The sequence below is a fragment of the Lampris incognitus genome, chromosome 14 (genome assembly GCF_029633865.1).
Source record: "Lampris incognitus isolate fLamInc1 chromosome 14, fLamInc1.hap2, whole genome shotgun sequence".
Taxonomy (NCBI): Eukaryota; Metazoa; Chordata; class Actinopteri; order Lampriformes; family Lampridae; genus Lampris; species Lampris incognitus.
In genome coordinates, this window is record NC_079224.1 from 32,533,935 (window position 1) to 32,546,461 (window position 12,527).

A 12,527-nucleotide genomic window follows, 5' to 3' on the forward strand; every position below is an offset into this window, starting at 1 on the left:
TATTCCCTTAAAATATCATTGGCTACAGTGAACACAAATAGTCTGAGTAAAATTATGCCAGATAGATACTGAAAGCTTTCATGCTGCTGGGACATTACAAAAAAATAAGAGTTTTACAGACCTGGTTAGACTATGCTGTCACATACACTGTTGGGTTAAATTTAAAATAGCCTATTGATGTTAGTGAGATTATCAGTGAGATTATCAAGAAATTTCCTTTGCGCTGACAGCATGATGCATAATATCACTGGAACTTTCATCTAAAGAGAATCTAAAAGAAAATTGGATGTATGGGTTGAAAGATGAATGACTGAAGAAATTTTTACATTCTCCCGTGCATGGGGGCACTGCAGGGTACAGAGGGAATCATAGTGCAGACCATTGGTGCAGGTGTACATGCCCTGAAAAACGTCAGGTAAGGCTGGACAAGACAAAGGTTCACATCCTGTCTCCTCCCATTGCCCTCCCTCCAGACACTCCACCTTTAGGTACCTCCTATGGAGAACACAACATGAATTAGGAAGTTAATTATAACAAATATTGTCCCTTGCTCCCACCTTAAAGGAAAACTTGTATTCTTTAACTTAAGCCATATTTTCTTATCATTAGGAGTTAAACTGGACAATGGGTAACAGGATTTTTTAAAATTTATTCAGTGTTGATCAAGCTTGCATCAGCCAATTGCTACATACAAAGCTGCAATATGATCTTGGGGTCAATAGTACTCACCAAATAACAACTACGAAAGGAGCTCTTTTTTGGTACTAATGGACTCAGGATGTTATGAGAGGGGATTAAAGAGTTTAAGCAAAGATATAAATCATGAAATCCGATATAGATATCAATTAATTTTCAACCCAGAGCAGAAGACTACTCTGTAATCCCACAAGGAGTGAGTTGTTGCAGGAAGACAACCATGGAAACATGAGAGAGTTGGAGAGAAGTGCAAAAATTAAATGCAAAAAATGGCTTTTCCCTGTACTGACTGGCACTGTACTGTGGTGACCTGCTACGAGCTGCCCTAACTTTTTTTTTGCATGTTATATGTCGCTTCTGTTCCAGGCTAGAAACTTGGTTTGTCTTAGTTCAGCAGGAAGCCTGATCACCCTTTGTAACAAACCGAGACCTGGGAATAACTAGCAGGGCTCCATCTGCAGATCTTAATGGTGAAGGGGGGCATATACTAACTCAATAAATCACAAATATATGAAGGAGCAAGACAATTTAAAGCCTTAAAAGTGAGCAGTACAATTTTAAAATCAATTCAAAATGTAATAGGGAGCCAGTGTAGGGAGGGAAGCACAGGAGTGATATGGTCATGCCTTCTTTTCCCAGTAATGAGCCGAGCAGTGGAGTTTTGTACCAACTGCAGACGGTGGAGGGAACCCTTGCTGATACCAGAATAAAGTGCATTACAATATTCAAGCTGAGAATAGATAAAAGCATGCACAACTTTTTGCAGATCGGCAGTTGATAAAAATTACCTAATTTTGGAGATTAGCTTGAGCTGGAAAAAGCATGACTGAACATGTTTGATTTGATTATCAAAACTGAGGTTAGCATCGACTATTACACCAAGATTCTTAACAGCTTGCTTAAGACTACCTGACAGACTACCAAGGTTAGCAACAAAAGGGTTGATGGAATTTTCAGGACCGAACAAAATGACCTCAGACTTATTGTTAAATATGAGAAAATTTTCGGACATCCAGGATTTAATGTCAGAGAGGCAAATTGTGAGATTTGCTAGGGCGATAGGATCTATGGGTTCTAGTGGCATGTATAACTGAGTGTCGTCAGCATAAAAATGGTAAAACACATCATGATTTTGAATGACATGGCCAAGGGGAACCATGTATATAGAAAAGAAAAGGTGGCCAACAACTGAGCCTTGAGGGACACCACAACTCAACTGCGCCACCGAGGAGGAAGAGTTACCCAGAACAACAGAAAAAGTTCTATTGGTGAGTTAAGAGCGTAATAAGCTAAGAGCCGAGCCCTTGATGCCAACCCAAGTGTCTAAGCGATGTAAGAGGATTTTGTGATCGACCGTGTGCAAGGCAGCACTTAAACCTAAAAGAACTAAAATTGAGCAGTCACCTGTCTGCAGTCAGCAGTAGGTCATTAGTGACCTTAACTAGAGCTGTCTCAGTACTATGAAGTGCTCTAAAACCAGACTGAAAACTATCGAAAACAGTAGTATTAGTGTTCACAAAAGAAATCAACTGAGAAGAAATTACCCTCTCCAGAACCTTAGATAGAAAAGACAATTTGGGTATTGGTCTGTGGTTACTTAAAGACAGGGTATCTAAATAAGGTTTCTTCAGCAATGAGTGAACAATGGCATGCTTAAAACTGTCTGGAAAAGAACCAGAGGCCAGAGAATTATTAGGAATTTGCAGAATAACTGGGCCAATAGTTGAAAATACCTCCTTGAGCAGCTTAGTGGGAATGATGTCTAGGATAAAGGAGGAGGAGTTCATATTGGAAACTGTACTCTCCAACACACTGAAAGTGTAATTGGTTGAAACTGGGTGAAAGAGGCAGAATTAACATGGGGAATGGAATGAATGCAAGAGCCTGGCTGGATTTGGGACCTAGTATTCTCCATCTTATTTACAAAATGAGTGAGACATTTTTCAGACAACTCAACATCAGGTTCAAAAAGAAGTGGAGGGACCATTAATAACAGAATCAATTACCCTGAAGGGAACCTTAGGATCATGGTTAATTCTTGAAATTAGTTCAGAGAAGTACGTTGATCTCGCATCCTTTACTACCTTCTGGTTAATTAACATTTGGTTTTTAAGGGTGTTATGTGCTAATTTGGACTTGTTGACCTTCCATTGTTGTTCTGGTTTTCTACAGTCTTCTAAGGGTATGAGGGTATGAGCCAGGGGAGGTTATTAGATTTTTGTTTCCTAGTTTTAAACGGTGCAAATTGGTCAAGGATGGATAGGCACTGATTATTGAATGAATTTAACAGTACATTTGGATTGATTGAGGATTGAGGTGGAGGTGGGATTACATCAAGGATCGGCTCTTAGCCCTTTCTTGTTTGCAATGGTGATGGACAGGTTGACGGATGAGATCAGGCAGGAGTCTCCATGGACGATGATGTTCGCGGATGACATAGTGATCTGTAGTGAGAGTAGGGTGCAGGTTGAGGAGAGCCTGGAGAGGTGGAGGTATGCACTGGAGAGAAGAGGAATGAAAGTCAGTAGGAGCAAGACGGAATACCTATGCGTGAATGAGAGAGAGGACAGTGGAATGGTCAGGATGCAAGGAGTGGAGGTGACAAAGGCATTTGAGTTTAAATACTTGGGGTCAACTGTCCAAAGTAACGGGGAGTGCAGTAGAGAGGTGAAAAAGAGAGTGCAGGCAGATTGGAGTGGGTGGAGAAGTGTGTCAGGAGTCATTTGCGACAGAAGGGTATCAGCAAGAGATAAAGGGAAAGTTTACAAGATGGTTGTGAGACCAGCTATGTTATATGGTTTGGAGACAGTGGCACTGACGAAAAGACAGGAGGCGGAGCTGGAGGTGGCAGAGTTGAAGATGCTAAGATTTTCACTGGGAGTAACGAAGAAGGACAGGATTAGGAACGATTATATTAGAGGGACCGCTCAGGTTGGACGGTTTGGAGACAAAGCAAGAGAGGTAAGATTGAGATGGCTTGGACATGTGTGGAGGAGAGATGCTGAGTATATTTGGGAGAAGGATGCTGAATATGGAGCTGCCAGGGAAGAGGAGAAGAGGAAGGCCAAAGAGGAGGTTTATGGATGTGGTGAGGGAAGACATGCAGGTGGCTGGTGTGACAGAGGAAGACGCAGAAGACAGGAAGAAATGGAAACGGATGATCCGCTGTGGTGACCCCTAACGGGAGCAGCCGAAAGTAGTAGTAGATTTGGATTGAGGGGGGGATAAAGAGGGATTAAAGGATGATGAATTAAAAGCATCACATAACTTAACTTTAGAGCCAAGTGTTGAGAATGCGAGAGCGTGTTTTAGGATAGTGACTAAGAGTAGCGAGTTGTAGTGGGACTTTGAAAATGACAGCTTTTTGGTCAGATACAGGCATATCCACCAAATTAAGACATTTGAGAGAGAAACCAGATGAGTGTACAAGGTCTAAGATGTGGCCTTTGGAATGTGTTGCCCCTTTAACAGATTGAATGAGGTTAAAAGAGTCTATAAGCTCTAAAAAATGTGAGGTGAGGGAATGGGAAGTACAGCACACATGAATATTAAAATCGCCAAGAATAAGCACCCAGTCACATTTTAGCATGACAGTAGATAAAAGGTCAGAAATAAAACTAACTGAATTAGGGGGCCTATGAATTAAGATGCAGAGTAAAGGGGGAGGGAAAAGTGATTAAAAAACAAAATCTCTAATGAGATAAAATTACCAAAAGTAACAGGATGGCACTTACCTAACTTATAAAAAACAGCTTGGCCACCCCCTCTAACAGAGGGCCTAGGAATGTGAAAATATGCAAAATCAGCGGGGCTAGCCTCAATCAGGGGAACAGTATCCCCTAGGGACAGCCGTGTCTCAATAATCATAAAAAGTCCAGATTATTAGAAACAATAAACTCATTAATGATAAAGGATTTATTATCCACAGCTCTCACATTCAAGAGGCCAAAATTGTTTGGTGTCAAAGCAAAATTAAAACCAACAGGAGTACAATAAATAGGACGCAAATTGCAAATATTTGCACCAGATATTCGGTTGTTGTTGTTTCTACCATTAGATACGTCATGTGGATGAGAAGCACGGTGCCTAATAGTCTGTATGGGGAAAACTCCCAGCGAGAGGGCCGAGGACAGATGAGGCTAGCGGAGGGAGACCGCGGGCAGAACAGTACCGTTGAGTGCCACCACAGGCGGAAGCGGAGGCTCCAGGAGAGAAGAGTGGGAGGTAAACAGTCAAACGCATTACATTACATTACATTACAGTCATTTAGCCGACGCTTTTATCCAAAGCGACTTACAATAAGTGCATTTAACGTAGGAAATCAGGAGAACTACAAGTCATCAGAGGTCATAAGTGCATCTAAACAAACATCTAAGAGCAAAACCAGGGCTAAAGTAAAAGTGCAAGAAAGAGATTTTTTTTATGAGTGAATACAATAAATGCTAAGAACAAGTAACAGGGTAGTAGTTCTTAAAAGAGGTGAGTTTTCAACCTGCGCGGAAAGATGGGCAGCGACTCCGCTGTCCTGACATCAGTGGGGAGTTCATTCCACCACTGTGGGGCCAGGACAGAAAAGAGCTGTGACCGGGTCGATCGGCAGCAAGGGTCTCTGAGCGACGAGGCAACCAGGCATCTCGAGGCAGCAGAGCGAAGTGGTCGGGCGGGGATGTAGGGCTTGACCATGGCATGGGATAGGAAGGAGCTGTTCCTTTCACTGCCCTGTAGGCTAGCACCAGAGTCTTAAACTGGATGCGAGCAGCTACTGGGAGCCAGTGTGGGGACATGAGAAGGGGAGTTGTGTGGGAGAACTTAGGGTGGTTGAACACCAGACGAGCTGAAGCTTTCTGAACAAGCTCCAGAGGTCTGATGGCCGACGCTGGGGTGCCAGCAAGAAGGGAGTTGCCGTAGTCCAGCCTGGAGATGACCAGAGACTGGATGAGCACCTGTGCCATCTCGTCGATGAGCAATGGGCGAATCCTCCTGATGTTACAGAGGAGAAATCTGCAGGAGCGAGCAACCGATGCAACGTTTTCAGCAAACGACAGTTGGTCGTCCAGGATCATACCCAGATTCCTCACAGTCCGAGTTGACATCACCACGGTGTAGTCAATGGTGATGGCCAGGTCTCGGTGCAGACAACCTTTCCCCGGGAGGAACATCAGCTCTGTCTTGTCCAGATTGAGCTTCAGGTGGTGTGTCGCCATTCACTCCGAGATGTCAGTCAAGCACGCAGAAATGCGCGTCTCTTCTTGTGTGTCAGAGGGAGGAAAGGACAAGATCAGCTGGGTGTCATCGGCATAACAATGGTAAGAGAAGTCATGCGAGCGAATAACAGAACCCAGGGATGTCTTGTACAGGGAGAAAAGGAGAGGATCTAGTACCGAACCCTGTGGAACGCCTGTAGTCAGTCTGCGAGGCTCCGACACAGATCCCCTCCATGTCACCTGGCAGGAGCAACCCGTCAGGTAGGTTGCAAACATTGAGAGTGCAGAGCCTGTGACACCCAGCCCCTCAAGGGTAGAGAGGAGGATCTGGTGGTTCACTGTGTCGAACGCAGCTGACAGGTCCAGGAATATCAGGACAGAGGAGAGAGAGTTTGCTCTCGCAGAGTGCAGCGATTCTGTCACTGCAAGGAGGGCCGTCTCTGTTGTGTGACCCACTCTGAACCCAGACTGGTTGGGGTCCCGGAGGTTGTTCTGGTGGAGGTACAAAGAAAGTTGGTTAAAGACATCACATTTGAAAGTTTTGGATAGAAAGGGTAGAAGGGAAACTGGTCTGTAGTTTTTGATGTCAGAGGGTTTAAGTGATGGTTTCTTGAGAAGGGGGGTGACTCTAGCAGACACATGGAGAGGACTGTACTGCGTGCTGCAGGTTAGCCGCTAGCATCCGGCTACCCAGCCTGATTGGGTGAACTCCATTCTGAAGAAGGAGAGATGATCCCAAAACAGATTAAAATGATCAATAAAACCAATATTGTGAGCTCTGAAGGCGGAGATTAGCCATGTGTGCAGGCTGAGGATTCTGCTGAAATGACACACTCCACGGGCCAGTGTCGGAATAGGGCCTGAGATAATAAAAAAAAAAACTTTCCGTATGTACTTAAAAAGATGAAAAGGTCAATAATATCCTTTGGTTAGTTCAGACTTCTGACGACCTGCATCGTTTGTCACCACATGAACGATCACTTGATTTGTGGACGACAAGACTGAGCGGATCAACTCCGGGAGTTTATTCAGCATATCAGGGACTCTGACTCCAGGGAAACAGAGAGTGGCTGCACTGAGAAAACGGATGTTCCTGATTATGAAATCCCCAACTATTAATGTAGCTTGCGAGGTGATGTCGGCTGTGGGTGTACATGATCCTCACTGTGTGTAGAAATCGTCGACTGGGGACGTGGTGTCCAAGCAAACAAGTGTGACGAGGCAGCAACATCAGCTCTGATAATGGATTTCTCTGCCGGCTCAGGGCACAGAAGACTTTGAGAGCATCTTATCACGGCCTCTTTTGGAATCTTATGATGGAAAGAGGTCATTACCAGAGATGAGGGCTGTTGCTTGGATTCACAGTGGGACGGCAAGCCACCTGAACACCACTAGCCACCAATCACAATGCATTGGAGCTGCAGGAACATCAGCTGGGTGGACTGAAGTGTCGTCAGACAGGGTCGCATAGTGGTTGAAGAGGCCTAGGCGAGGGGGGGAGGCAGCCCTAGGCGAGGGGGGGAGGCAGCCCAGCCTGAGCCTCTCTTGTGACTACGCACCACCACGTCGGCCCAGGACTACTGGTGGTTTGGTGTCAAGCAGAAGGAAAGCCATGGACAAGTGGAGGGGTCCCAGAGAACTGTGTCCTGGATGGTTGCACTGAGAGTGGCAATCCATTTGGACTAGCCAGAAGCCACGTCCAAGAAGCTAGTAAAAAGGGAGTCTTTTTTGTAGAGTTCATCAGAAAGCCATAGAATATCCTCTTCAAGGTCAGTGATCTTTCTATTTGCGTTCTTTAGTAGCACACAATCGTCACAGGGCAAAGTTGACATAATTGTTTGGTTAGCTTACCCACAAGCTAGAAACAACCCACACACAGCCCCAAGGCTACAGAATCGGAGGCTTCAGTGTGAACAAAGTTCAAAGATTGAAGATTACCTATAACAAACAGGTACCACTATGGAGTAATGGCTGCAGACAACGCTGCCGGAGGCAAGGTAAACGAGGTGGTGCCCTGGGGCCTCATGTATCAATCGTTACTATGGGTAAATTTGTGTGTACAGTCCGCAGCAAAGCATGATGGTTATTTGTAATTCCTTCCTCCTAACATCCATTGTCTACCTCTTGCAATGAGCAATCGCCCAGGCCTGCAAAGAAATCAGTGTTAGCCAATAGGTGTCTAAATTCAGGGGTTACCCTGGTTCTACACTGGTCTCTAAGACAAACTTCAGGGCTAAAAAATCCCATGTGTGTATCCACAAATTTGCCCATAGTAACGATTGATAGATGAGGCGCAGCTGGTGAGGCTATGATGGCGTTCTACCCGGCCCCCGACTCCCAAAATACCGCTGTCTAACGTCCAATCCCTCGACAACAAGCTGGACAAACTTCATCGCTGAATAAGCTCTCTAAGGAATGTTGTGTGTTCTGGTTTACTGAGACTTGGCTGGGCCCTAATACACCTGATAGGGCTATACAACCGGAGGGTTTTTCTGTCTACTGTATAGACCATTCCATGACTACTGGCAAGGTAAAGGGAGATGGTGTATGCTCTTTTATTAACAATTCATGGTGCACTGACATGTAATTAGTCTCTCAGTCCATTTCACCAGTGTTGGAACAACTAACAATAAGGTGCAGACCACTTTATCTCCCACAGGAATTCCCCTGCAGGTTTTTAACTGCTGTCTACATACCACCGCAAGCTACTGCCGCAGCAGCAACTGGACGAACTGTATAGAGCCATTCGCAGAGAGGAGAACTTGCACCCTGAGGCCATTTCAATTGTGGCAGGAGACTTTAACAACCTGAAATCTGTCCTACCAAAATCTTACTAACATGTCACTTGCCCAACCAAAGTCAATAGTCAATAGTCAAGCAATCAGAAAGACTCAAAGTGGACTTTATGAGCCTCATTGACGATCTGCTCAACACCGGTAAACAATGTGTCATCTTTCGCCCATTGCACCCCCCTCCAAACTGTGGTGATGTCAAATTCAGCCATCTACTACACATCTGGCTCAAGGGTTATTGTAGGACCAGGGGAATCCCCTTTGTGGACAATTTCACATATTTTCTGAACCGCCCTGAACTTTTAAAGTGTGATGGACTCCCCCCTAATTACATAGGCTCACAACTTTTATCAAGGAATATTGCACTGACCTTACTCTCCTGCAAGGTTTCCTCATCCTCATCAGAATTAGAATCATAATCATCTTTATTTGGCCATGTATTTTGCACATACATTGAATTTGACTCCAGTTTAGTGGCTTTCAACATTCTTACATAGAATAACAGCACAACAATCCTCAGGAATATATACAAGGAATGACTATATACAGGTGAAACAGGAAGGCAATAGTGCAATGGTGCAGAGTGCAAAGATGCTGGATTAAATATGTTAGCAGGTTACTAATATACATTAGGTAGGTGGACATGACAGAATATGCATGTGTATGTACAATATACATAATATACAGCATTCTTAGATTTACTACGATAATGTTTAGGGTTCATCAAAGTGACAGCCTGCAGAAAGAAACTGTTCCTGTTTCTTGCTGTTTTGGCATACAGAGCTCTGTAGCGCCTACCAGAGGGGAGGAGTTGGAAAATATTGTGACTGGGGTATGATGGGTCTGCTGTGATGTTGTCTGCCCATTTCCTGACTCTGGAGATACTATATAAATCCTGAATGGAGGGCAGGTTGGCATCAATGATTTTCTCTGAAGTCCTGACTGTCCATTGTAGTCTGTTTCTGTCCTGTTTGGTGGCCGATCCAAACCAGACAGTTATGGATATGCAGAGAACAGACTGGATTATTGCAGAGAAGAACTGAATCAGCAGTTCCTGAGGCAGGTTGAACTTCTTGAGCTGACAGAGAAAGTACATCCTCTGCTGGGTTTTTTTGATGATTGTGTTAGTGCTTGATGCCCACTTTAGGTTCTGGGAGATTGTGGATCCTAGAAACCTGAAGGTTTCCACAGCAGACACAGTGCTGTTGAGTATGGTGAGGGGGGCAATGTTGAGGGGCTCCTTCTGAAGTCCACTGTCATCTCCAAAGTTATGCGCGTGTTCAACCCCAGGTTGTTATGACTACACCAGAGGGCCAGCTGTTCAACCTCCTGTCTCTATGCAGACTCGTCACTGTCCCGGATGAGGCCGATGATCGTTGTGCTGTCTGCAAACTTCAGCAGTTTAACAGGCGGGTCTCCTTAGTTGCAGTCATTTGTGTAGAGGGAGAAAAGCAGAGGGGAGAGCACATATCCCTGGGGGGCACCAGTGCTGACTGTCTGGGTGCTGGATGGGATTTTCCTCAGCCTCACCTGCTGTCTCCTGTCTGTCAAGAAGTTTTTAATCCTCTAACAGGTGGGGGCTGGTACAGTGAGCTGGATGAGTTTGGAGTGGAGGATGTCTAGGACAATGGTGTTGAACGCTGAGCTGAAGTCCACAAACAGGACCCTTGTGTATGTCCCTGGGGAGTCGAGGTGTTGCAAGATGTAGTGCAGTCCCATGATGACTGCATCATCCACTGACCTGTTTTCCCAGTAGGCAAACTGCAGGGGGTCCAGTAGGGGGCCTGTGATTTCCTTAAGGTGGGCCCATCCCAGTCTCTCAAAGGATTTCATGACCACAGACATCAGGGCGGTGGGCCTGTAGTCATTTAATCCTGAGTACAGGGTTTCTTGCAGACCGGGATGATAGTGGAGCTTTTTAAGCAAACAGGGACTTCACACAGCTCCAGTGATCTGTTAAAGATCAGTGTGAAGATGGGGGTCAGCTGGTCAGCATAGACTTTCATGCAGGAGGGAGACACACCATCTGGGCCTGGAGCCTTCCTGATTGTTTGCCTCTGGAAGAGCTGACACACATCCTCTTCACAGATTGTGAGTGCAGGTGGGGGGGGGTGCAGTTGGTTGTGTGATGTGGAGGGAGAGGGTGAGTGGAGTGAGTGGGCTTATCAAACCTGCAATAAAATATGTTCAAGTCGTCAGCCAGTTGATGGTTCTCTGCAGTGTGTGTGTGTGTGTGTGGGGGGGGGGGTCTCCTGTAGCTGGTGATGTCCTGCAGACCTCTCCACATAGACGCAGGTTCATTAGCTGAAAACCTGTTTTTCAGCTTTTCAGTGTTCCCCTTCTAGCTACTCTGATCTCCTTGGTCAGTGTGTTTCTGGCTTGATTGTACAGGATCCTGTCTCCACTACTGGAGGCTTCTTCTTTGGCCTGACAAAGCTGCCTCAAATTGCTGTGAACCATGGCTAGTTGAATTGAAGTTGCGGAAAGTATCGATGGGCACACACATGTCCTCACAAAGGTTGATGTAAGATGTCAGTATGTTCGTTCAGGTCTGTAGAAGCAGCCTGAAAAACACTTCAATCAGAGCAGTAAAGCAAGCCTAAAGCTCCAGTTTTGACTTGTTGGTTCATCTCCTCATAGTTTAAACCACAGGCTTTGAAGATTTTAATTTCTGCCTGTAGGTTGGGAGAAGATGAACCAGACAGTGATCAGAAAGTGCCAAGGCAACATAGGGGACAGAGCGATAGGCGTCCTTTAATTATTAATTGTATTATTTTATTTTTTATTATTTTATTATCAATTAATTATTAATGAATTTATTGTGTAGCAATGATCCAGTGTGTTTTTGTCCCTTATGAGACAATTAATGTACTGTCTGTATTTCGGCAGTTTGTGGCTGAGGTTTGCTCTGTTAAAACCCCCAAGGATAATGAGAAGGGAGTCTGGATGTCTTTGCTCCATGTTTATTATCTGGTCAGCCAGGTGTTGTAACGCCTCACTGACACAAGCCTGGGTGGATTATAGACAACAGCCAGAATAAAATGATGAAAACTCCCGCAGTGAATGAAATGCTTTACAGTCAATGAAAATGGTCTCTAAGTGAGGACTGCGTGATTTCTTCAACACTGTGACATCTGTACACCAACCTTCATTTATATAGAAGCAGATTCTGCCCGCCCGTTAGCTCTGTGTCACAGTTGGAAGTGCGGCAGATGGAGTAAGCTTTCTGGAATATGCTCACCAAGCCAGGTTTCAGTGAGGCACAGGGCGGCAGATCTGGAAAAGTCCATGTTTGTTCTGTTGAGGAGCAGCAGTTCATCCATCTTGTTGGTCAGAGAGTGGACATTCACCAGGTGGATTGACGGGAGCACAGTTCAAAATCCCCACTGTCACAGTGTAATGAGCGATTCGGCTTGCTTCCCCCGTCATCAGCTCCGACAAAGCCCATACAGAGCTGCTGCTCCTCCAACTAAAAGCTTGGTTCAACGAAAAACAATAAAAAAAAGTTTGACTAATGGCTAATCGGAGGTTTAAAAGTTCTTCCCTGCTGAATGTGATCAGAGAGTGAGAGCTGGAAACTAAACAAATAAAATCAGAAGATGAACTAGAAAAAGTACTAGAGAGTGCAGAACTAAGGCTGCCATCTGTGGTGCCATCTTCATATCCCAAAGCACTGAATCTTCCTGCTGCATCTTTTAATTCTAGTTGTGCTTGTCTGACAATGTTTCTAGTATCCCAGCTATTCCTATTATCACTAAAATTTCTGTAATTATTACTTGTAGATCTGTTAAATGGAATGCGCATGTACACAGAAACATGAACAATCTAGTTAAGA

At 44.9% G+C, this 12,527-nt stretch overlaps 1 protein-coding gene across 1 annotated transcript in view; it reads right to left on the reverse strand.

Moving 5' to 3' along the window:
• Positions 1-12,527, reverse strand: part of pappa2 (pappalysin 2) — a 125,654-nt gene that overhangs the window by 32,355 nt on the left and 80,772 nt on the right. The window contains exon 23 of the mRNA XM_056293861.1: positions 327-495. Within this exon, the coding sequence (XP_056149836.1) occupies positions 327-495 (169 nt within the window). The remainder of the gene's footprint in view (positions 1-326; positions 496-12,527) is intronic.